The sequence below is a fragment of the Oncorhynchus nerka genome, linkage group LG1 (genome assembly GCF_034236695.1).
Source record: "Oncorhynchus nerka isolate Pitt River linkage group LG1, Oner_Uvic_2.0, whole genome shotgun sequence".
NCBI lineage: Eukaryota > Metazoa > Chordata > Actinopteri > Salmoniformes > Salmonidae > Oncorhynchus > Oncorhynchus nerka.
The window spans coordinates 19,032,572-19,058,705 of NC_088396.1; the positions used below are offsets into that span (position 1 = coordinate 19,032,572).

At 42.8% G+C, this 26,134-nt stretch overlaps 1 protein-coding gene across 4 annotated transcripts in view; it reads right to left on the reverse strand.

Annotated features, from left to right (window-relative positions):
- Positions 1–26,134, reverse strand: part of slc4a3 (solute carrier family 4 member 3) — an 88,548-nt gene that overhangs the window by 24,765 nt on the left and 37,649 nt on the right. For 3 of the 4 annotated variants that reach the window (XR_003860606.2, XM_029635526.2, XM_029635324.2), the window contains exons 3-7: positions 25,042–25,203; positions 23,823–24,082; positions 23,032–23,246; positions 17,187–17,398; positions 536–678 (exon numbers count right to left, since the gene is read on the reverse strand). Coding sequence is in view for 3 of the 4 variants with exons in the window: in XM_029635526.2 (XP_029491386.2) it covers positions 536–678; positions 17,187–17,398; positions 23,032–23,246; positions 23,823–24,082; positions 25,042–25,075 (864 nt within the window). In the remaining variant the exon portion in view is untranslated. Of the gene's footprint in view, positions 1–535; positions 679–17,186; positions 17,399–23,031; positions 23,247–23,822; positions 24,083–25,041; positions 25,204–26,134 lie in introns of those variants that run through there. The other variant, XM_029635603.2, reaches the window with a different exon arrangement.

Genomic DNA, 26,134 nt, shown 5'->3' on the forward strand with positions numbered 1-26,134 from the left:
AAGTAAAGCAGAATGTTTTCTTCTTAAGTCTAAGGAAAAAAGCTTTTGGTCTAATTGACATGTGTGCTTTGCACTGTCGGAGACTTATTGAAATGTTTCTGCAGGGAATGTTCTTGGAGCACACAGCGCGCTAACAGAGTCGATGTTATAGCTCCAACCTTCCTGGAACATTATAGGGACCAGATAGACGGCGATCACTCCTTTGCCAGACTATGACATCATACGAATGGGACACAAGGGAGCTACTCAGATAACGCTTTGATAGAAATAGTACACAAAGTTAGAAAATATGTTGCAAAGGTCACGGATTAGATTATACAGTCTCAAAATAGATCTTCTAAGTGTTATGACTGAGGGCTTAGGCCTACAGTATGTCGTGACTCCAACTGTGAAGTGAAGTTCCCTGGCTTTAGATCTGCTAAATGTTTAGTAAGCAATTACTAGGAAGATCCTATGTTTTCAATGATTTAATATTTCCAATTAGTCAATTAATCAATTGACCAATCAACTGGTGCCGTGGAGTCTGTTCTCTCACCTCATGGGTCTTCTTGTCAGCCGTCCTCTTCTTCTTCACGCTGGACAGTTGAGAAGAGCTGTTGGTGGTCTGGAGGAGCTGGCATCGAGATGACTTCTTCACCAGGTGACGCCTCACTCCAGGGTTGTCCTCGAATCGGTGACCTTAAAGCACAACAACAGGAGCAATTATTAATGACACTGGGAGGTCAGCTGCAGAAAAGGTCAACTGTGCTCACTCGAAGGCGTGGTATCGTACACACTCAGGTTGTATGAGGCATTTGACATGTGTTTTAATTTGTCTGCACAACACAACCGTTGTGCGGTGTCACATTTTGTTTTTGCAAATATCACAACTGTTATGTCAAATGTATGTGTGTACCAGGCAAAAGACTGGCTGAGTACGGTCTCTATGGGGGAGCTCTGTCTTATGACAGAGAATAATAAATCAATCTGATTATAGATGTCTATTAAAAGCGCAATAAGCAGTTGAAACAATAACAAAGCGCACTCCCTGCCCCTGTTTCAGTAAAAATCTGCGGGATAGGGCTGGAGAAATGTAACCACTCTCAAATTCATGTTTTGAGGCTTTAGTGTTTATTTACATTTACTTTGCTTACAAACATTGGAGCAAAACAAGCTTATATGTTGGGTTCTGACTAGGTACTTCAATGGGTACATAATCATGATGGTCGATTGCCCCTTTAAAGTTTCCATGTGAAATAAAGGGAAAATACGACACACAGTAGGTACATGAGGTAACAGAGGAGCTGGGCAAACAGACGGGTCGTTATGTTGGGTGGTTTTTCGCCCACCACAGACCTTTAGAGAATAAAAAAAAACTGATTCAATTTGAAGCTCTTCAGGCCACAAACCATATTTGATTGAATTTTGCATAATTGATGCTGTCTACTCCTTAGGAGCGGGGCCTGGCGATGTGGGTGGAACGAGGAAGAGGACGCTCTAAGGACAAGGGTGTGTGTGCACATGTGTGTGTGTGTGTGTGTGTGTGTGGGTAGATGCTAGTTACACTGCCAATCAAAGGGCTGGTTTTGCAGACACTCTGGGGAGAAGGCCTGGCCAGACCACCTCTATACCTCAGCTGTTTTGTGTTGTAGTCACACCCACCACAGAGTGTGCCATAAACAAAGTCTAGGAAACAGGTTGTTTTGTTCCCTCTCTCATCCTCCATCCTTCTGACCCCAAGTTCATCCCTCCATCCTTCTATTCTTTCATTCTGTGGTGTTGTTCAGGCAATATAATCATCATAACACACGCTCTATGCTAACAGGTTTGGGAGTGCTCCCAGGGGTAACTCGGTATTGAAGTGGAAGAGACACCCTTTGGCTGGACTCGCTCTGAGCTTTGCTAACTAAGTACAAGTTATTCTGCTGCTCGTAAAGTGCGCAGCAAATTCCCCAGTGTTGAATGAACACTGAAAGTGTGAACCCATATAGACACTGAACTGTGTTGAACTAAGACACTGCTTAGTAAAGCTTTATTTGCATATATATATGCCTTCCTTTTCAAGTAAATTGTAGAGTTACCACCCATGACTGAATTTGTTAGTGACAGAGACATGGTTGTTGCATTCATAAATTCATAAATTTCAGTCCTATGAACTTTATAAAGTGCAATCCTAAGAGAATGTTGTCATTATATTATATTGCAATCTATTTCATGAGGACCTACACTCTAAACATAATAATGAGCTCTGTAAGTGTTGAATTAACACTTATTGGAGTAAAATAACCCATTGTGTTGTTAACACTTTTCAACATGGAATTCGAACCCGAGTCCAACAACTGTCAACCCAACATCTTAGTCATTGCGTCAAAAGATCTGAACCTCTTGATGAGGTCTATAGGTGTTGGGTTAAGGTCGCTACAATATGCATGTAACTTTTGTATATACATGTGAATTCAAGTCATCATCATCATACCTTCCCAAAGTATTGCCTGTGATCTTGAGTAGCTTCTGAATGCCCCGTCTGTAGATGCTATCTGCACTCTGTGCCCCTCTAATACCCACTCTATGCCCCCCTCCTATGCCCTACATAACCCCACTTCTCTCCCTCTGTGCCCCTTCTGTGCCCTATTTGTGCCAATGAGTATGCCCTCGACAACCCCACTTTTCTCCCTCTCTGCCCCCTTTGTTTTCAATTCTACAATTACCAGTCTGGATGGAAAAGATTTGATACAGATTAACACAGTAGTGAACATAGTGTATGCCCTCGGTAACCCCAATTATTTGCCATAGTAAGCGACCAGTGTCTGTCTCTGCAATGTCCTCTGTAGCACCCCGTGCAGCTTCACCCTCTGTAAATCCTCTAATGGCCCTTAGTGTGGAACTCATGTCATTCTGCATTCTGTATTCCACTGCTCTCTCTGTAGCCCCTCTTTTAGTGAGTAGTGTGTATATGTGGTTTACACATCTTGTATATCGTCAATTCCTGGCGGCAGCGTGACTTTCCCAATTAGGACAATAGAGATATTGATCAATCAACATTATCATCTTTCAGCTGCAACACAGTCGACCACAAGCTTCCTCCAGTAGCTACGGTCACTAGCGAGGTTTGCCATTTGACGTGGTCGTCAGGACCTCCAACAGCCAAAGCTAAGTAGTAACATTAACACGATGCCTTCTAATTGCAGCCGCTGTACTCGCCTTACGGCGAGGATAGCTGTACTGCAAGCCCGGCTTCAGACGCAATCGTTAGGCAAGGGTAATTTCAGTGTAGGAAAGGATGAAACAGCGTCTGTGCCACCAGTAAGTACAGATAGTAGTATAAATCCCCTGGCACAGTCCCCGCAGCCGGACAACTTTCTCACAGTTTCTGGAAGGAAATGCTGTAGGAATGCTCAACCGGTGTCGCTCATTCAGCCGACAGAAACTTTCAACCGGTTTTCCCCATTAAGCAGCGGGTCGGTGTCAGAGGCCGAGTCTTCTCTGGTCTCTACTCTTCCCGTTACGGGGTCTGAGACGCCGAAGCTTCCCACCATTAGCTCTGACAAATTGAAAACTCTAGTCATTGGCGACTCGATTACCCGCAGTATTAGACTTAAAGCGAATCATCCAGCGATCATACACTGTTTACCCGGGGGCAGGGCTACCGACGTTAAGGCTAATCTGAAGATGGTGCTGGCTAAAGCTAAAACTGGCGAGTGTAGAGAGTATAGAGATATTGTTATCCACGTCGGCACCAACGATGTTAGGATGAAACAGTCAGAGATCACTAAGCGCAACATAGCTTCTGCGTGCATATCAGCTAGAAAGATGTGTCGGCATCGAGTAATTGTCTCTGGCCCCCTCCCAGTTAGGGGGAGTGATGAGCTCTACAGCAGAGTCTCACAATTCAATCGCTGGTTGAAAACTGTTTTCTGCCCCTCCCAAAATATAGAATTTGTAGATAATTGGCCCTCTTTCTGGGACTCACCCACAAACAGGACCAAGCCTGACCTGCTGAGGAGTGACGGACTCCATCCTAGCTGGAGGGGTGCTCTCATCATATCTACCAACATAGACAGGGCTCTAACTCCTCTAGCTCCACAATGAAATAGGGTGCAGGCCAGGCAGCAGGCTGTTAGCCAGCCTGCCAGCATAGTGGAGTCTGCCATTAGCACAGTCAGTGTAGTCAGCTCAGCTATCACCATTGAGACCGTGTCTGTGCCTCGACCTAGGTTGGGCAAAACTAAACATGGCGGTGTTCGCCTTAGCAATCTCACTAGGATAAAGACCACCTCCATTCCTGTCATTACTGAAAGAGATCATGATACCTCACATCTCAAAATAGGGCTACTTAATGTTAGATCCCTTACTTCAAAGGCAATTATAGTCAATGAACTAATCACTGATCATAATCTTGATGTGATTGGCCTGACTGAAACATGGCTTAAGCCTGATGAATTTACTGTTTTAAATGAGGCCTCACCTCCTGGCTACACTAGTGACCATATCCCCCGTGCATCCCGCAAAGGCGGAGGTGTTGCTAACATTTACGATAGCAAACTTCAATTTACAAAAAAAAAAAAAATGACGTTTTCGTCTTTTGAGCTTCTAGTCATGAAATCTATGCAGCCTACTCAATCACTTTTTATAGCTACTGTTTACAGGCCTCCTGGGCCATATACAACGTTTCTCACTGAGTTCCCTGAATTCCTATCGGACCTTGTAGTCATAGCAGATAATATTCTAATCTTTGGTGACTTTAATATTCACGTGGAAAAGTCCACAGACCCACTCCAAAAGGCTTTCGGAGCCATCATCGACGGTTTTGTCCAACATGTCTCTGGACCCACTCACTGTCACAGTCATACGCTGGACCTAGTTTTGTCCCATGGAATAAATGTTGTGGATCTTAATGTTTTTCCTCATAATCCTGGACTATCGGACCACCATTTTATTACGTTTGCAATTGCAACAAATAATCTGCTCAGACCCCAACCAAGGAACATCAAAAGTCGTGCTATAAATTCACAGACAACACAAAGATTCCTTGATGCCCTTCCAGACTCCCTCTGCCCACCCAAGGACGCCAGAGGACAAAAATCAGTTAACCACCTAACTGAGGATCTCAATTTAACCTTGCGCAATACCCTAGATGCAGTTGCACCCCTAAAAACTAAAAAATAAAAATTCTCATAAGAAACTAGCTCCCTGGTACACAGAAAATACCCGAGCTCTGAAGCAAGCTTCCAGAAAATTGGAACGGAAATGGCGCCACACCAAACTGGAAGTCTTCCGACTAGCTTGGAAGGACGGTACCGTGCAGTACCGAAGAGCCCTTACTGCTGCTCGATCATCCTATTTTTCTAACTTAATTGAGGAAAATAAGAACAATCCGAAATTCCTTTTTGATACTGTCGCAAAGCTAACTAAAAAGCAGCATTCCCCAAGAGAGGATGACTTTCACTTTAGCAGTGATAAATTCATGAACTTCTTTGAGGAAAAGATTATGATTATTAGAAAGCAAATTACGGACTCCTCTTTAAACATGCGTATTCCTCCAAACCTCAGTTGTCCTGAGTCTGCACAACTCTGCCAGGACCTAGGATCAAGAGAGACGCTCAAGTGTTTTAGTACTATATCTCTTGACACAATGATGAAAATAATCATGGCCTCTAAACCTTCAAGCTGCATACTTGACCCTATTCCAACTAAACTACTGAAAGAGCTGATTCCTGTGCTTGGCCCTCCTATGTTGAACATAATAAACGGCTCTCTATCCACTGGATGTGTACCAAACTCACTAAAAGTGGCAGTAATAAAGCCTCTCTTGAAAAAGCCAAACCTTGACCCAGAAAATATAAAAAACTATCGGCCTATATCGAATCTTCCATTCCTCTCAAATTTTTTAGAGAGGGCTGTTGCGCAGCAACTCACTGCCTTCCTGAAGACAAACAATGTATACGAAATGCTTCAGTCTGGTTTTAGACCCCATCATAGCACTGAGACGGCACTTGTGAAGGTGGTAAATGACGTTTTAATGGCATCGGACCGAGGCTCTGCATCTGTTCTCGTGCTCCTAGACCTTAGTGCTGCTTTTGATACCATCGATGACCACATTCTTTTGGAGATTGGAAACCCAAATTGGTCTACACGGACATGTTCTGGCCTGGTTTAGATCTTATCTGTCGGAAAGATATCAGTTTGTCTCTGTGAATGGTTTGTCCTCTGACAAATCAACTGTAAATTTCGGTGTTCCTCAAGGTTCCGTTTTAGGACCACTATTGTTTTCACTATATATTTTACCTCTTGGGGATGTTATTCGAAAACATAATGTAAACTTTCACTGCTATGCGGATGACACACAGCTGTACATTTCAATGAAACATGGTGAAGCCCCAAAATTGCCCTCGCTAGAAGCATGTGTTTCAGACATAAGGAAGTGGATGGCTGCAAACTTTCTACTATTAAACTCGGACAAAACAGAGATGCTTGTTCTAGGTCCCAAGAAACAAAGAGATCTTCTGTTGAATCTGACAATTAATCTTAATGGTTGTACAGTCGTCTCAAATAAAACTGTGAAGGACCTTGGCGTTACTCTGGACCCTGATCTCTCTTTTGAAGAACATATCAAGACCATTTCGAGGACAGCTTTTTTTCCATCTACGTAACATTGCAAAAATCAGAAACTTTCTGTCCAAAAATGATGCAGAAAAATTTATCCATGCTTTTGTCACTTCTAGGTTAGACTACTGCAATCCTCTATTTTCCGGCTACCCGGATAAAGCACTAAATAAACTTCAGTTAGTGCTAAATACGGCTGCTAGAATCCTGACTAGAACCAAAAAATGTGATCATATTACTCCAGTGCTAGCCTCTCTACACTGGCTTCCTTTCAAAGCAAGGGCTGATTTCAAGGTTTTACTGCTAACCTACAAAGCATTACATGGGCTTGCTCCTACCTATCTCTCTGATTTGGTCCTGCCGTACATACCTACACGTACGCTACGGTCACAAGACGCAGGCCTCCTAATTGTCCCTAGAATTTCTAAGCAAACAGCTGGAGGCAGGGCTTTCTCCTATAGAGCTCCATTTTTATGGAACGGTCTGCCTACCCATGTCAGAGACGCAAACTCGGTCTCAACCTTTAAGTCTTTACTGAAGACTCATCTCTTCAGTGGGTCATATGATTGAGTGTAGTCTGGCCCAGGAGTGGGAAGGTGAATGGAAAGGCTCTGGAGCAACGAACCGCCCTTGCTGTCACTGCCTGGCCGGTTCCCCTCTTTCCACTGGGATTCTCTGCCTCTAACCCTATTACAGGGGCTGAGTCACTGGCTTACTGGGGCTCTCTCATGCCGTCCCTGGAGGGGGTGCGTCACCTGAGTGGGTTGATTCACTGTTTGGCCCTGTCCGGGGGTGTCCTCGGATGGGGCCACAGTGTCTCCTGACCCCTCCTGTCTCAGCCTCCAGTATTTATGCTGCAGTAGTTTATGTGTCGGGGGGCTGGGGTCAGTTTGTTATATCTGGAGTACTTCTCCTGTCCTATTCGGTGTCCTGTGTGAATCTAAGTGTGCGTTCTCTAATTCTCTCCTTCTCTCTTTCTTTCTCTCTCTCGGAGGACCTGAGCCCTAGGACCATGCCCCAGGACTACCTGACATGAAGACTCCTTGCTGTCCCCAGTCCACCTGGCCATGCTGCTGTTCCAGTTTCAACTGACCTGAGCCCTAGGACCATGCCCCAGGACTACCTGACATGATGACTCCTTGCTGTCCCCAGTCCACCTGGCCATGCTGCTGCTCCAGTTTCAACTTCCACCTGACTGTGCTGCTGCTCCAGTTTCAACTGTTCTGCCTTATTATTATTCGACCATGCTGGTCATTTATGAACATTTGAACATCTTGGCCATGTTCTGTTATAATCTCCACCCGGCACAGCCAGAAGAGGACTGGCCACCCCACATAGCCTGGTTCCTCTCTGGGTTTCTTCCTCGGTTTTGGCCTTTCTAGGGAGTTTTTCCTAGCCACCGTGCTTCTACACCTGCATTGCTTGCTGTTTGGGGTTTTAGGCTGGGTTTCTGTACAGCACTTTGAGATATCAGCTGATGTACGAAGGGCTATATAAATAAATTTGATTTGATTTGATTTGGTTGTGAATGATCAATAGGTGACTCTTCTATGGGCCTATTAGTAACCCTTGTCCCTTCTCTTTTGCATCTCTGGGAATGCTCTGTAGCTAGTTATATCCCTTAGGTAACCCGCTTGTGGCATCTATATGAACCCAGTAGAAGGTGTAATGTATATTCAGTATGTATTATCTATACAGAGGGGCAGAGAGCCATCACCAAAGTCAAGCAAAGAAACCAGATGATGAACCAGAAAACAGATGACACTTCTCTTAACACCTGTCCCCTTTCTCCCTCTTTCACTCTCTGATGAGCTCTTTGGGTCCATTCTGGTTGTCATTGGACACCAGTGCCCACACTGTCATTGCGACCAGGACCGAGGTAACCCTCACAGCACTACTGCAGAAGTGTCCAAATCCAGTGCCAGTCATATAAACAACCATATAGTTTGTCTATGGGATTTCTTTCTGCCCCAGTAAAGGAGGGGCCCAGGACCGAACAGGGGCCACATGATCAATAGTTTAGCAGGGGACAGCGAGGGATAGAGAGGGTTCCAATTCACCCAGGCCAACCAAGCATTGGCAGAAATTAGCTTGTATTTATTGCTCCATACAATCAATAAAAACAACTCTGAATTCTCACTAATCAATTACCAATGTCAGGGCTTTCCACCAAAAGAGTTGAGTGCTACTCCTCCACTTTAGACTCACATTCTCCATTCGTGGAAAAATGGAAAAATTTACCGTTGCTCTGAAGTACTGTAGATGAGTGAATGGGAACGCTGATGTATTTCAGCAAATGGAGCCATTTATAGCCATGGGAAACAATGTAAGCTGAAATGTACGTCAATGGAAAAACAATCAATCAAATACTAACTAGCTGTATCAATAGTCATACTTTATCTTAGGCATAATTGAATGAGAACAAGGTAATGTATGTGCTTCTAAGAATAAAACAGATTCTAATATTGGCAAATATGATCCTTATCTGGAAACAGTATACAAAACAAAAAAAACAAATTAATGATTCAATTTTCCAGTCACATTTCATAGGCCTCCTTGAGAGTAATTACCTGCAACATAACCTATGTACAGTGCATTCGGAAAATATTCAGAACCCTTGACTTTTTCCACATTTTGTTACATTACAGCCTTATTCTAAAATGGATTTAATAACACATGTTCCTCATCAATCTACACCCAATATCCCATAATGACAAAGCGAAAACAGGTTTTTAGATTTATTTGCAAATTTATTGCAAATAAAAAACAGAAAAACCTTATTTACATATGTATTCAGACCCTTTGCTATGAGACTCGAAATTGAGCTCAGATGCATCCTGTTTCCATTGATCATCCTTGAAATGCTTCTACAACTTGATTGGAGTCCACCTATGGTAAATTCAATTGATTGGACATGATTTGGAAAGGCACACAACTGTCTTTATAAGGTTCCACAGTTGACAGTGCATGTTTGAGCAAAAAGGTTGCAGTATCTGCTTGAGGGGGAATGTACACGGCTGTGACTATAACCAAAGAGAATTCTCTTGGGAGGTAATACGGTCTGCATTTTATGGTGAGGTATTCTAGGTCGGGTGAACAAAAGGACTTGAGTTCCTCTATGTTATCACAATCGCACCCTGAGTAGTTAATCATGAAACATACACCCCCGCCCTTCTTTTTCTCTGAGAGATATTTATTCCTGTCTGCGTGATGAACTGAGAACCCAACTGGCTGTATGGACTCAGACAATAAATCCCGAGAGAGACATATTTCTGTGAAACAAAGTATGTTACAATCCCTGATGTCTCTCTGGAAGGAAATCCTCGCCCTGAGCTCGTCAACTTTATTATTCAAAGACTGAACATTAGCGAGTAATATACTCAGAAGTAGTGGGTGGTGTGTGTGCCTCCTGAGACGGACTAGAAGTCCCTTCCGAGTACCTCTTCTCTGCCGGAAATGTTTTGGGTCAGCCTTTGGAATCAGTCCATCAGAAAGAAGATTCTCTGTTCTGCTGAAACCAAGATTGAAATCTTTGGCCTTAATGCCAAACGTCACGTCTGGAGGACACCTGGCACCATCCCTACGGTGATGCTTGGTGGAGGCAGCATCATCCTGTGGGGATGCTTAACAGCAGCAGGGATTAGGAGACCAGTCAGGATCGAAGCAAAGTTGAACGGAGCAAAGTACAGAGAGATATTTGATGAAAATCTGCTCCAGAGCGCTCAGGACCTCAGACTGGGGCAAAGGTTCACCTTCCAACAGGACAATGACCCCAAGCACATAGCACACAAGACAAAGCAGGAGTGGTTTAGGGACAAGTGTCTGAATGTCCTTGAGTGGCCCAGCTTAAGCCCCAACTTGAACTGGATCCAACATCTCTGGAGAGACCTGAAAATAGCTGTGGAGCAACACTTCCCATCCAACCTGACAGAGCATGAGAGGATCTGCAGAGAAGAATGGGAGAAGCACCCCAAATACAGGTGTGCCTAGCTTGTAGCTTAAAACCCAAGAAGACCAGAGGCTGTAATTGCTGCCAAAGGTTCTTCAACAAAGCACTGAGTAATGGTCTGAATACTTTTTTACGTAAAAATAAATAAATAAATTAGCAAACATTTCTAAAAACATATTTTTTGCTTTATCATTATGGAGTATTGTTTTTAGATAGATGACCTAACAAAATGGGGAAATAGTCAAGGGGTCTGAATATTTTCCAAAAGCCCTGTATGTTGCAGTATGTTGTCCCCTTACACAGTTATCCTAACCTAAATTAGGTAAGAGAATATAATGTTACCATTGCTGTATTAAAATGAGAATGATGATAATAATGTGATAATAATCCCACCTCCTGAATCCAAGTGCCGACACTCTAAACATAACAATTAACTCTGTAAGTGTTGAATTAATGCTTATTGGTTTAACATAACCTCAGTGTTGGTGTAAATAACCAGTTGAAACAAAGCCACACCCATCATTATCATATTTCCCAGGATACTCTATTTGTAGGTTGAGTTTCATAACTGTTAGTTTCAATATCTATGTTTTGATTGATTTATTAAACGTATGCTTCTCAAATATAAATGATAAGTATTTTCTAAACTAATCCAATTATGTTACTTGGACTTATTGCACCCATTATTGAAATGGTTGTTCCAGTTTAGATGCTTCAGGTAGTCTCATATTGCAATCTTCCTGACCTTGGCAGACATTCTGAATCTAGGTTGCGGCTGATAAAACGTTCCAAAAATTGGTTATGCCCACGCTGGCTGGCTTTCAATAGGAATTACACATATATCTGTCAGGTTTGGTAAATAACCCAACATGTTGTGTTGTTCAGATTACCCAAACATGAGTTAATTTAACCACCAATTGGGTTTTCATTCATTTAATTCATTAACTTTTAACAAAGTCATACACTTCTGTAATCTTCATTAAAGCTACAAAAGTGTCAGTGTTTGACCGTAACATGTAAAAACAATTCAACAGAACTGATGAACCGGAATTACATTTACACTCACATGTGGCCAAAAATAACTTCCTTAAAAGTCATACCCCTACTAAGCCACGCCTCCAGTCTTCTAATCTGACCCGCTGGGTCATATCTCAATAACCCAGCATCAACAAACCAACCTTGCTCTGTTTAAAAATGCCTGCAACCCAGCAGTTGGGTCATCCAAACAACCCAGTAGTTTTTTTGTGTAAACCCTTAAAATAAGGCTTATGAAATACATTGTAATGGGTTAAATAATTAAATGTCTATGATAACATACTCACTTAGGATCTCACTCGGTGAAGTCCATAAGACTGAAAATGGATGAATGCAACAAGCACTAAGCAGTGTGTTAAAACAATACTGTAAAGTGTCTACCCGGGTCCACACTCTCAGTGTTAATTTAAAACTTGGGAATTTGTTGTAAAGTGTTGTTCATTCTTCCATGACCACACACTGCTTCCCTTGTGGGTGTGAGCCCTGGTACTTACGGATGTGCTCAAAGGGGTCTGGGTTCTCAGGGGACCCCGTGTGGTCATGGATGGACTCCAGCAGGTCATAGTCATCGAAATCAAAAACAAACTCCTCAAAGTCCTCCAAGCCCACCATGTTGAACTTAGAGGCGCGGCGCACAACCTCTGCTCCCTCGCTATGCTGGAGGAGCACAGGGGCACACTGGGGTGAGGTGTCCAATGTCCCTGATCTGTGAACGTTGGTGGTTGCCTTGGTGTTGGTCCCTTCTTAATAGGTGCGTTTGTCTCCAATCACCTCCTCCGAAGAGGGGGCTGGTGGTCCCTTGTTCTCTTGCCCCCCGGGGTCTGTCATCTCCTGGGTAGGCGCAGGTGTCTGTGGTGCCTCCTCCCCACCCTGCTCCAGGTGGGCGCCCTGCTCATCCAGGGTTCTGGCGATCTCTCGCCTGCCGTCTCTTGCCGAGGGGTTGGTGTTAGCTGTCAGCCAAGCCTGGGCATCTTCTGTGTTATTCGTCAGAAACAGGAACAAAAGCAAAGCTGGAATAGTGGTTGCTGGTTACCAAAACACTATGTCCACTCTGCAGACTACTATGAGCTCAGGTGGAGGTTTTTGACCTGTTTTTTGGCAGGCGTTTTCTCGCTGGCTGCCCCAGAGTTGATTCTATAGGTCCTATTCTGCACTAGCTGTTGTCGCTGGAAATCCACTCTATCAAGTGAGGATACCCTATGGAGTACGAAGAATGGAAATGAGGAAAAAAGTGTAGGAGAAAAAGACAAAAAAAGACTAAAAACAGATGTTTATCTTCTCAGCGTCCTCCTAATTAGCCCCGATCCACCTCAAAAGCGAAAGAGAAATGTCACACTGCTGCTGTCCTCCCATCGGCGCAGACGGAGGTGTAAGTGGTGTCGGTAGTAGAGTTAGTGGTAGAGCCTCAGGCAGAGCAGGCTTGAGCAGGCAGAAGTGTAAAGCTCTGAAGGCCCCCCCCCCCGTGCTGGTCCCACAGCAAGAATAACAGGGGGCTCGAGCTGTCATTCCAAAAGGAAATACAGACACAAACTGATCCGCTTTTTTTCAGACCTCCCTCTAACCTATTGGGCCAATTCAACCGTTTCCGTGACGCTGGCTGTCCATTGATCCTGGGATGGACACTTGGCTGGGGCGGGGCATGCTGGTGGGGTGAGGGCAGGCAGCAAGAGCAGAGTCAAGGCTGAATCAGAGGATCAGGAGGAAAACATTGACGTGATGGCTCTCTTCTTCTCTCAGAAAACATCCACACATCTGAGAAAATCATAATTCCGCAACACAGACACACAGTCACATACAGACAAACAGTAGGCATACTGCTGTTACACAGCATGGTACTCTGCTTTGGAGCCTGTCTCCAGCACAGGTCTCCATGGAAACTGTGATTATTTCTAGTAGTCTGCCACTATTCATCCCACAACGGGTACCTGAGCTGAACACTGACCTTTCCTCAAACGTGTTTACAGTGTGTGAGCGCGTGCGTGCGTGAGCATGTGTTTCACTTGCTTAGAGGCATTCTGAACATAAGCACCAGTTGAATCTTCAAGACATTCCTGCTCTATAACATTGTCAAGCATAGTCACTAGTAATCCATATCACATCTATGCTCTAGCATTACCAAGCAGGGTCACTGGTAACCCACATCAGCCATGTTACTCTCAGTGAATGAACAAGTACACTCTCAGTGGGGCAATGGAACTCACAGTGCCATGGGCAAGATAGGCCAAATCTCTGTGAACATTTCAAATGGTTATCATGAAAGCTATAGTACTAGATTCAAATGCAGTGCTACAGTACATCCTCTATGTTTTACCCCTTGTCACGTTCTGACCTTTATTTCCTTTGTTTTGTCATTATTTAGTATGGTCAGGGTGTGAGTTGGGGTGGGCAGTCTATGTTTGTTTTTCTATGATTTGGGTATTTCTATGTTTCGGCCTAGTATGGTTCTCAATCAGAGGCAGGTGTCATTAGTTGTCTCTGATTGAGAATCATACTTAGGTAGCCTGGGTTTCACTGTGTGTTTGTGGGTGATTGTTCCTGTCTCTGTGTTTTGCGCCAGATAGGGCTGGTTTGGGTTTGTAGTCAGTTGTTCATGTGTACATTTACGTATTAAAAGAACCATGGACACTTACCACGCCGCATATTGTTCCTCTGATCCTTTTCGCCTCTCCTCTTCGGAAGAAGAGGAGGAAATCCCTGACACCCCTGGACGTTTTAAAGTTATGTCCTGTTAAAAAACTATGCTAGGGCTTTCCCTACATAATGCCAGTTAACAATCAACAAACGTCAAACCGTAACCCTGTACCACATCAAACTATCATTGTAAACCACAAATATACTGCTGTGTGCTGTGACCGAATGACAATATGGACTCGTCGGAGTGGAAAGTGACGGGGAGGAGGTGGAACGGATATGAGCTATACGATATATGTGCTATAGCCTGACATCTTACTGTCCTATCGCCTACATCTGATAGCCTGTCTGTTTCATAGTGGGTGCCCTGTTTCTTGTTCCATTTCCATCTGGTCTGAGCATCTGGTCAAGGCTTCCCTTGCTGGGTCGGGAAGCCTAACTGATCTCCTCTGTTAATTATTGTGGAATGGGCCAGGGAGTGCTACCCATTTATTTGTCATAAAAATAAAGAGAGTCGCTAACCCTATATATACAGTGCCTGTCAAAAATGTGGACACACCTACTCATTCAAGGGTTTTTCTTTATTTTTACGATTTTCCACGTTGTAGAATAATAGTGAAGACATCAAAACTATTAAATAACACATATGGAATCATGTCGTAACCAAGAAAGTGTATATATTTTATTGTTGAGATTCTTCAAAGTAGCCACCCTTTGCCTTGATGACAGCTTTGCACACTCTTGGCTCGTGGCTACTTTGAAGAATCTAAAATCTAAAATATATTTTGATTTGTTTAACACTTTTTTTTAGTTACTACATGATTCCACATGTGTTATTTCATAGTTTTGATGTCTTCACTATTATTCTACAATGTGGAAAATAGTACAAAATAAAGAAAAACCCTTGAATGAGTAGGCGTGTCCAAACTTTTGACTGGTACTGTATATAAACAACATACCTTAAATAGAATAACACACAGATTATATTATTAGACAGATGTGTAATATATTTTTACATCAATAATGCCCTACAATGTCATTTTTGTCTACACTTTTCCCCTTCAGGTACATGCTCTATGGCAGGGTTCCCCCACTGGCTCCCAAGTTATTTTAATTTTGGAAATATATTCCAAAATATTCCCACGCATAATAGAGAGATATATGTGATAGTATACAAATGTAAACAAGGTTTGAAATGATTATGTTTAAGTCAAATATTATATATGTTTGGGCTTCTTGCAGTCAACAAATTATTTGTAATTATGTTCCGGGCCCCTGACCTTCCATTTAAGAAAAAATCTGCCCGCGGCTGAATCTAGTTGATGAACCCTGATCTACAATAATACAGTACCCCTCTCTCTCTGGAGTACAGAACTGAGAGACAGCTGCAAAAACAGATCACGTGACTTGTGACGTTGCTGGATGCAAGCCTCAGTCTGCTCCGTTGTCAGTGAATGCATGATTCACAAATCTGCGAACTGTGGATAAATGAATTGTCTTATTGAAAGCGTACGTCCGAATGAGCTATTTTGCATCAGGAAATGTGTACTTTTCCACCTAAAATATTTGTGTTTTTTTACATCATTATTTTACGTCACCAACTACCACAACAGTAGAGATGGGTAACAACTGCATATGGAGGTGCCCTCGTGAGGGAAACGTCACGATATGCCCTTATAAGGAGTTTGACATCACTGATTTTTTTTAAAAGTAGAAGTAGTGAGGATACTGAAAGCTGCAATATGTAACTTTTTGGGCAACCCCAAAAAATCCACATAGAAATGTGAATTACAGATATGTCATTCTCATTGAAAGCAAGTCTAAGAAAAGGTAGATCTGTTCTATGTGAGCTATTCGTCTGGAGCCCCAACCCAACCCCAGCAACAACACAGACTGGTGGTACAGTTGTGGCAATTGTGCTCCAATGTCTACAAATGAGGAATGTTTGTGCTGCAGAGAATTCTAATATGTGACTACAATTGTTACAGACATGGAGTAACTTATTGATGATGAGGAGCAGTTAGTTTGCTTTTGCGACCACAGGGATTTTGCTGTCAACAAAATCACTGGTGTCCTGGTAACATTTTCTGTATTCCAAAAAGGAATTGAAGAAACAAACCTGTTCCTGCTTCACTAAATGGACAGTTATCCAACTGGTAAGTAGCTAAACTTTACTTTAATGAATGATCACTTATCATAAACTTCTATGAGCGAACCATTAGTTGGTTTATGTTTTCACATTAGCCCAAACCACTATATGGCCTATGTTTATTTCTCACAATGTTTTAGGGATATTCTATTCAGCAATATAAGGTGACACAATGTCTATTATCTCCTCAATCCTCCTTGTCATAAATACAGTGCATTCGGAAAGTATTCAGACCCCTTGACCTTTTCCACATTTTTTTACATTACGTTACAACAGAGTGGGCTGTTTTTAACCCAGCAATTTATTTTTGTGTACTTAGTACATCCTCCTGTGTGTGGTAAGTGATTTATGATTGATATTTTATCCCTGTACTTTTATCCCTTCAATCTTCCCCCGCAGAACAACTGGGAAGGCAACTGGAGCCACCTGTTTTTGTGAGGTATGAAGGATGCTGACTGGGTTTTGTCTTCCTTGTCCGTCAAGGTGCCGATTGTGGAACCGAGAGTTTGGCTAAAAATGTATTCCAAGTCGCAAGGTATGGCCTAGGTTCATTTGAACCAGCACAAACTAAAAATGGTATGCCTTTCAGAAAACAGGGGCTAAGCCATGCATGGTCAACCCGCCTCCAGGAGCTGAGTGTGCAGGCTTTTGCTCCAGCCCTACATAAATACACCTGATTCAGCCAATCAAGGTACCGAGAAGCAGCTTATTAGTAGAATCAGGTGTGTCTGATTAGTGCTGCTGGGGGTCAGCTCTCCAGCCCGATGGTTGGCTAGAGTGGTTGATTTGGGGACTGGTCCATTCTCTCTGTTTAAGTATGTGTGTGTGTGTGGGTCTTACTTTTCATGTCGTCCAGATCAGCACTAGCCAGCATCTCAGCCTCAGCGTCGTCAGTGGGCACTTTCTGGTATACGGCTGTTTCCATGGTTGTCATACTGCCGATGCAGATGCGCTCCCGCAGGTCGTAACTGGTCCTCGGTGCAGGGTGGAGGGGACTCCTCCTGAACCAGCCACAGGTGGTCACACTAGGGGGGTCCACAGAGGGGGGGCACCTGGGGAGGGCAGGACAGTGGGGTTCACTTGAGTATGTGTGAAAATCCATCGTAAAGATTCTTCCAACATTTGCTTTAGAAGTATGTCAGGTAAATATCTGTAATCCATTGCATCAACTATCATGAAGGACAAACAGCCATAAACCATTACATAGTGGTGCTTTTTATCCCAAAGTATTAGAACTTGAGTATCTACTTTCTGCTTTTTCTTCTTCAAAAATGAACATCAGCTCAGCCTATACAAACAAACATCTTGACTGGCACACACACACAGTATGAATCATCTGGGAGTGGTCAGATTGTTGGATGTAGTGTGGTCCATCTTGCAACAGAGGGCGCCAGAACACAGCACAGCACCACAATATCTTCACCACAACACTGGCTTCCTCACAGGGTGAGTCGTTGGCTGCTTTCACTCAGGCAACGATGGCATAACAGTACATGACATTGTTACTTCGATTCTTATTCACTGCAGCAATAATAATAAATCAGTGAGATTAACCGCCCTGCAGAGGGGAGAGACAATACCTGGTTTGCGTTCATTAGGCTCCAAACGGAAGAAAAACAAATTTACAATAAAAAATGCTCATGTTTCTTTTCTATTGCAAAATGTTTTGCTACGTTGTGCCCTAATGAATATGTCGCTGGGCTCCAAGCAGTTCCACCACCCAGGATGCTTCCATACATTATTCAAACCATTACCAAATAATTCATATTCTCATAGCTGTATGTCTTAATGAACCAGATGCGGTTACTCATACAGTACAGATCATATCTAGGGTACATGCCCCCCCCCCCCGTAGACATGATTGTGACAGGCACACTTTGGCCATTTGAGACACATACAGTGTGTGTCTTGTAAAAGTATTCAGACCCTTTGGATTTTTTCACAGTTTCTTGTGTTGCAAAGTGGTATTACATTTTTTTTTTATCAACAATTTACAGAAAATACTCTGTAATGTCAAAGTGGAAGAAAAAAGCAAAAAATACAATACAAATATATATATATTTTTAAATGTAATAAAATGTATTAGTTGCATAATAATTAAATTCCCTGGGTCCATACATATTAGAAACACATTTGGCAACAAGTCTTCTGTGAGTCTTCTTGTGTAACTCTCAAAGAGCTTTTGCACACCTGGATTGTGCAATATTTGCATATTATGCTTTTCAAAATTAGTCAAGGTCTTTCAAGATGGCTTATACAACGATTTTCAAGTCTTGCCATAGGTTGTCAAGCAGATTTAAGTCAAAACTGTAACTTGGCCTCTGTCTTCTTGGTTCTTATTCACTGTCTTCTTGGTAAGCCACTCCAGTGTATATTTGTCCTTGTGTTGTTGGTTATTGTCCTTCTGAAAGGTAAATTAATCTCCCAGTGTCTGGTTTAAAGCAGGTTTTGCTCTAGGATTTTGTCTGTGCTGAGCCCCATCCTGATAAACTCCCCAGTATTTGCTGATAACAAGCATACCCATATCGTGATGCAGCCACCACCATGCTTGAAAATAAGGAGGCAGTGTCTCAGTGGTGTGTTGGATTTGCCCCAAACATATGGCTTTGAATATAGGACAAAACATTTATTCCATTTGTATATTTGTGTTCTTTGTTTCACTTCATTTAGGTCATAATTGTGGAGTCACTACAATGGTGTTGATCCATCCTCAGTTCTCTCCCATCACAGCCATTGAACTCTGTAGCTGCCCTACAATCACCAATGTAACATCCCTGGGCAGTTAAATTCCTCTCCTGCAGCTCAGTTCAGAAGGATGACAATATCTTTGAGGTGTCTTGATGGTTTAATACATAATGCACAGCATAATTATTAACTAAACCATGAAGATTAAAGATATTCATGTCGGATAAGTTATTGTTAACCATCAACCAATCATTTCCCTTTTTTATGAGGCATTTGAAAAGTTCCCTGGTCTTTGTAGTTGAATCTGTGCTTGAAATTAAATGCTTGACTGAGGGACCTTACAGTGCCTCCGGAAGGTATTCAGACCCCTTGACTTTTTCCACATTGTTAAATTACAGCCTTATTCTAAAATGTATTAAATTGTTTTTCCCTCAATCTACACACAATATGGTGTGTATATTGTTGACAAAAATGACAATTGAATCCATTTTAATCCCACTTTGTAACACAATAAAATGTGAAGCTCTGCGGCCAGCTAGCTCCGCCCTAAACTTCCGGACTTGTATCTGTGCTGCTGTGCTGCTTGTTACTACTTGGCTATCTGCCAAACTTTTCAGTTTATACTTTTAATACACTTAGCAACGTCTTCATTTCTTCCTCGCTCAACTTTTTTTATTTCACTTCGACAGGACCTCCACCAGCTGAATAAGCTAAGTAGTAACATTAACATCAGCACTATGCCATCCAATTGCAGTCGCTGTACTCATAATATACACAGTAACTATTGCCTTATGGTGAGAATAGACGTGTTGCAAGCACAGCTTCAGATGCAATCGTTAGGCAAGGGCAATTTAAGTGTAGGAAAGGATGAAACAGTGTTTGTGCCACCAGTAAGTACAGATAGTAGTAGACATCCCCTTGCCCAGTCCCTGCAGCCTAACAAGTTTCTTAAGGCTTCTGCAAAGCAATGGTGTTGGCGTGCTCAACCTGTGTCGCTCATTCAGCCAACAAATTTTAATTTGGTTCCCCCCATTAAGCAACAAGTCGGAGTCAGAGGCCGCACCTTCTCAGGTCTTTCCTCCACCCATTACTGGGTCTGAGCCGCCGAAGCCTCCCACATTTGCTCAGACAAATTGAAAACCCTAGTCATTGGCCATATCCAGCCATACACTGTTTACCAGGGTGCAGTGCTACCAATGTAAAGGCTAATCTGAAGATGGTGCTGGCTAAGGCTAGAATATAGCGATATTGCTCTCCACCTCGGCACCAACAATGTTAGGATGAAACAGTCAGAAGTCACCCAGCTCAAAATAGCTTCAGCGTGTAAATCAGCTAGAAAGATGTGTCCGCATAGAGTAATTGTCTCTGGCCCCCTCCCAGTTAGGGTGGTGATGAGCTCTACAGCAGTCTCACAACTCAATCGCTGGCTGAAAACTGTTTTCTGCCCCTCCCAAAAGATAGAACTTGTAGATAATTGGCCCTCTTTCTGGGACTCACCACAAACAGGACCAAGCCTGGCCTGATGAGGAGTGACGGACTCCATCCTAGATGGAGGGGTGCTCTCATCTTATCTATCAACAAAGACCGGGCTCTAACTCATCTCGCTCCCCAATGAGATAGGGTGCAGGCCAGGCTGTTAACCAGCCTGCCAGCTTAGGTAGTCTGCCACTAGCACAGTCAGTTATGTCAGCTTAGCTATCCCCATTGAGACTGTGTCTGTGCCTCAAACTAGGTTGAGCAAAACTAAACATGGTGATGTTCGCCTTACTAATCTCATTGGAATAAAGACCTCCTCCTTTCCTGTCATTATTGAAAGAGATTGTGATATCTCACATCTCACAATTTTGGCTACATAATGTTAGATCCCTCACTTCCAAGGCAGTCATAGTCAATTAACTAATATTGATGTGATTGGCCTGACTGAAACATGTCTCACGCCTGATGAATTGACTGTGTTAAATGAGGCCTCTCCTCCTGGTTACACTAGTGACCATATCCCCCGTGCATCCTGCAAACAAGGAGGTGTTGTAAACATTTACAACAGCAAAACAAAAATCTAAACATTTCAAAAAAATATAAAGTGTACGTTTTCATCTTTTGAGAATGTAGTCATGAAATCATTGCAGCCTACTCAATCACTTTTTATAGCTACTGTTTACAGGCCTCCTCAGGCCGTATACAACGTTCCTCACTGAGTTCCCTGGAATCCTATTGGACCTTGTGTAGTCATGGCAGATAATATTCTGCCAGATAATTTTTGATGACTTTAATATTCACATTGAAAAGTCCACAGACCCACTCCAAAAGGCTTTCGGGGCCATCATCAAAACTCTGTGGGTTTTGTCCAACGTCTCCGGACCCTGGATCTAGATTTGTCCTGTGGACTGGCTGACTTTTTCCTCATAGTCCTGGACTATCGGACTTACGTTTGCAATCGTAACAAATAATCTGCCCAGACCCCAACCAAGGATCATCGAAAGATTCCTAGATGCCATTCCAGACTCCCTCCACCTACCCAAGGATGTCGGAGTACAAAAATTAGGTTAACCACTTAACTGAGGATCTAAATGTAACTTTGCGTAATACTCTAGATGCAGTCGCACCCCTAAAAACAAAAAACATTTGTCACAAGAAATTTGCTCCCTGGTATACAGAAAATACCTGACCCTGAAGCAATCTTTCAGAAAATTGGAATGAAAATGGCACTCCACCAAATTGTCTTCCGACTAGCTTGGAAAGACAGTACCGTGCAGTATCGAAGAGCCCTCACTGCTGCTCGATCATCCTATTTTTCCAACCTAATTGAGGAGAATAAGAACAATCCAAAATGTATTTTTGATACTGTCGCAAAGCTAACTAAAAAGCATTATTCAACAAGAGAGGATGGCTTTTACTTCAGTAGTGATGAATTCATGAACTTCTTCAATTAACTTCATTATCATTAGAAACTTCATGATCATTAGAAAGCTAATTGAGGACTCCTCTTTGAATCTGTGTATTTCTCCAAAGTTCAGTTGTCCTGAGTCAGCACAGAAGTGCCATGACCTAGGATCAATGGAGACACTCACGTTTTTTAACTCTGTATCTCATGACACATTAATGAAAATAGTCATGGCCTCTAAACCCTCAAGCTGCATACTGGACTCTATTCCAACTAAACTACTGAAAGAGCTACTTCCTGTGCTTGGCACTCCTATTTTTAGTTCTGATGTACTGACCTGTTGCACCGTCTATAACCACTGTGATTATTATTTGACTCTGCTGGTAATCTATGAACTTTTGAACATCTTGAAGAACAATCTGGCCTTAATGGCCATGTACCTCCCTCCGGCACAGCCAGAAGAGGTCTGGCCAACACCCAAAGCATGGTTCCTGCCTTTCTAGAGAGTTTTTCCGAGCCACAGTGGTTCTACATCTGCATTGCTTGCTGTTTGGAGTTTTAGGCTGAGTTTCTGTATAGCACTTTGTGACATCTGCTGATGTAAAAAGGGCTTTAAAAATATGTTGATTGATTGATTGAAAAAATCCAAGGGGACTGAATAATTTTGCAAGGCACTAGAAATGCTTTGATGTTTTTAGATGTTCACTTAAAAACAGAAATCTACTGGAATCGGGCATAATGAGCATTGACTGTTTGAAGTGTACAAAATGAATAGCATAGTAGGACGAGCTGGTATTTGCATTGTTTGATGAGATTTTAAAGATCTTAAAATGTTAAGTACGGACCTCTGTCACACAAAACAAATATTGTAGGCACTGTACTATTTTAGTGCACTTCAGTTTTGCGTTTTCTTAATGTATCATTTATTATGCATATAATCTAGCTAGTAACATCCTAGTTTCACCTCGTGCCTTACGGCGAGGTGTGTTAACAAAATATGAAGTGTTGGATGGTTACTGGATATCGTAGTGAACAATACAAATGCATGATTTGAAAATACTAATTGTTTCACACCACAGCCAATATACTGTCTATTGTCTTGCTAGCTACTGGGCCCACCTGTTGTTGGACTCTTCATCACCTTCCTCATCCTCCGGTTGATCCCGAACCTCCTGTTGCTGTTCCCCCTCCTCCTCCTCCTCCTCATCCTCCACCACCACCTCCTCTGCCGTGGCCAATGTGGCCTTCTCTGGCGGCAGATGTTGTTCGCTCTCCATGTGGAAGGAAGTGAAAGGGAGAGCCGGATCCAAATCCTCCTCACTCCCCAAGCTAAACTGAGAGGAGACGTAGTTGGTTACAGTGGTCCTAGTACAAGGAATCCCTAACAGCTTCATCTGAAGGTTCAATCTAAAGGCCAGTTGATTGAGTTTAAGTGCCTGAACCGTGAGTGTCAGTTCAAGTCAGGTGCTGTCCTGTCCCAGTCAGGCGAACAAGGTGTCGAACATAGGACTCCTAGCTCTCCCTCTCTCTCTAGGGCACCTGTTAGACTAGTACTTGGCAGATCTTCATCTTTCCTGTGTCAGCTACTGCCCGCTTTTTATTAAAGGTCTCATATTACACAGTAGACCAAAATTCCCAGCCAACTTCACACATCACATGTTGAGTGTGACGGACATTTTTCTCTGGATCGGCTTTGAAATTAATATACTGAATGAATATATATAACAGATTAATATACTAGACTTCTACTTGCAACACTCAAAACATTGTAGCACACTGTATAAAGAATAAAGGATACATAACAATAATACACAGCAAATTATCCAGTGTTAAATCAACACTGGGGTATTTGCTGTGCAGGCATTCTCATTGACCGTCAGACATTATCCCAACTTTCTTTGTTAAATTACCTGTGGTTGGTTGTCAGGCTGCTCAGTGGGCGTGGCCTCTTGGTCCCGCCCCTCTGCCTCAGACTCCGCCTCCTCCTCCTCATCTACCTCATGGATGGTGGGCGTGACCTCCGAGGGCGGCATGGAGGTCTTTTTTTTCTTTCGTTTCTTCTTGCGCCGGCGGTCGCTGTCCATGCTGAGCACCCGCTTGCGTAGGCGCTGGGGCGGGGGCAGGTGGGTGGACAGGGGGTGGTGAGTGTGGTGAAAGGTGTGCCGATGATCTGCGAAAGGGAACGTAGGAGTTTAAGTGAGAATAATGGCAAAGCATGCCGGCATAATGCATTGTGTTTGTAAGAAGTGTTATGAGCATTTACAGACACTTTATAACATCTTACAGGTTGTTTTCAATACAACTTCACTATATGGTGTAGAGTGTTCAATTTTCCTGCTTTGGGGCAAGCAGACCCAGAGCTCCGCTAAAACCATTGACAACTGCGTGCCGTTTGTTAAATAAATGTTAACTATTTGGTTGTAATGTCATCACCTCATGAAGAGCAAAAGTCAGACCTACAGATTTCAGATTATTCCATGCAAAACAATTGCTCACATTTAGCTCCATCATCAGTTAAGCAGCAAGTAACTGCATGCTTATGTGTCGGTGTAGGCACCTAGGGCGTGTTTGCCGTGGTGTTGTTGGTTGATGTTTACTTTGCAAGCTACAGGTAGAAACGTTGTACAGTTGGCTGAACATTTAGTGTTAAGTAGACCAAATGTACTTTTCTTCTCCAACTGTACTTTCCTTCTCCAACTGTACTTTTCTTCTCCAACTAGCGCAGTTAAGTAACAAGAGTGTTCAATTACGATTGCTGCTGACAGGCATGATATAGGCTACATTGATTGATGGACCATGTCAAATTGGCTAGCTAGCTATTAACAGATCACTACAATATGGCAAGTTAACAAGGGTACTTTCAGGGGATAAGCTACACTATATCCAAATATTGTTTCATTTGCTTGCCATCTATAGTGGCGATGACAGTAGTCCAACTGACAACTTTACTAGGATGAGGACTTGCCGATATCAAGCTGTTTCCAAAAGCATTATACCGGCAGGCTTATGAACCCCAACACTGATTCATGTTAGCAAAAACTGTTAAAAGCAGACACCCTGGGAACTTTTCCCCTGTGTTCTACAAAAGCATACCAGTATAGAAGTCTACAGATTGGTGAAAGGGCTTACACTCAAAATCCTTTTCGTTGTAGTTGCGGCCCATTTTGTCTCCGCTGCTGAACACGGACTCAGTGATGATGTCCCCAAACCTCTCCACTGATAATGCCTTCTCCCAGTCCTCCTCCTCTCCTCTTCCTGCTCCTCTGTGGAACCTTCCTCATCCTCCTCCTCCTGTAGGAGAGAGAGAGAGAGAGAGAGAGAGAGAGAGAGAGAGAGAATGAATAGGGGAGTTTGTGTATATGTTGTCAATGTCACAAATTCTGCAGTTACCAAGTGGTTTATAGTCAAGCTACATCAATCGCGTTCCTACATATGTAATTACTCCAATGTATTACAATGTTTACCTAAATAAGCCAACTTTCAGTGTGTCAGTGAGTCGTCACAGACAGTGCAGTCCATTCACCATACGTGTGTATGTGCATGTGTGTAGGGTAAGTGATAGGAGAGGTAAAGGTCTGTAACAGTAGCATGACCAACTGTACCAGATCAGAGAAACCAAAATACGTTAACAGACAGCATCAGTGTCCGCTCCGTAGTACTATGTATATACAACGGGACCTGTCATTAGCCAATCTACTCACGTGCAGCGGATCGATGCAGCAGAGCGCTGAGAGAGGGTGAGGCTAGCCTAATGCACTGCTGGGCTCTCTACTAACACTTTTTCGTTGTTGTCATGTTGTGTTGCTACCATGTTGTGTTGTCATGTGCTGCTGCCATGTTTATGTTGTCAACTTAGGGCTCTCTTTATGTAGTGTTGTCTCTCGTGTCGTGATGTGTGTTTTGTCTTGGTAGGCCATCATTGTAAATAAGAGATTGTTCTTAACTGACTTGCCTAGTTAAATAAAGGTCAAATAAAAACTGTAATAACACACTACTGTCGCTAATGGGCTTACAAAAAAGAAGACACCTGTACCGTGTCAGATATACAATTGAAATGTATTCAAATTTTGAGTTTGCAGCCCAATATTACACTTTATCACAGATGACTGAAATCTAACAAAACTGTTTTTACATAGAAACACCAGGTTTCATCGTTTAAAAAATACATGTTTATTAATTATGAAAATATGAAAAATATGAATACCATTCCACTCGCGGCCAC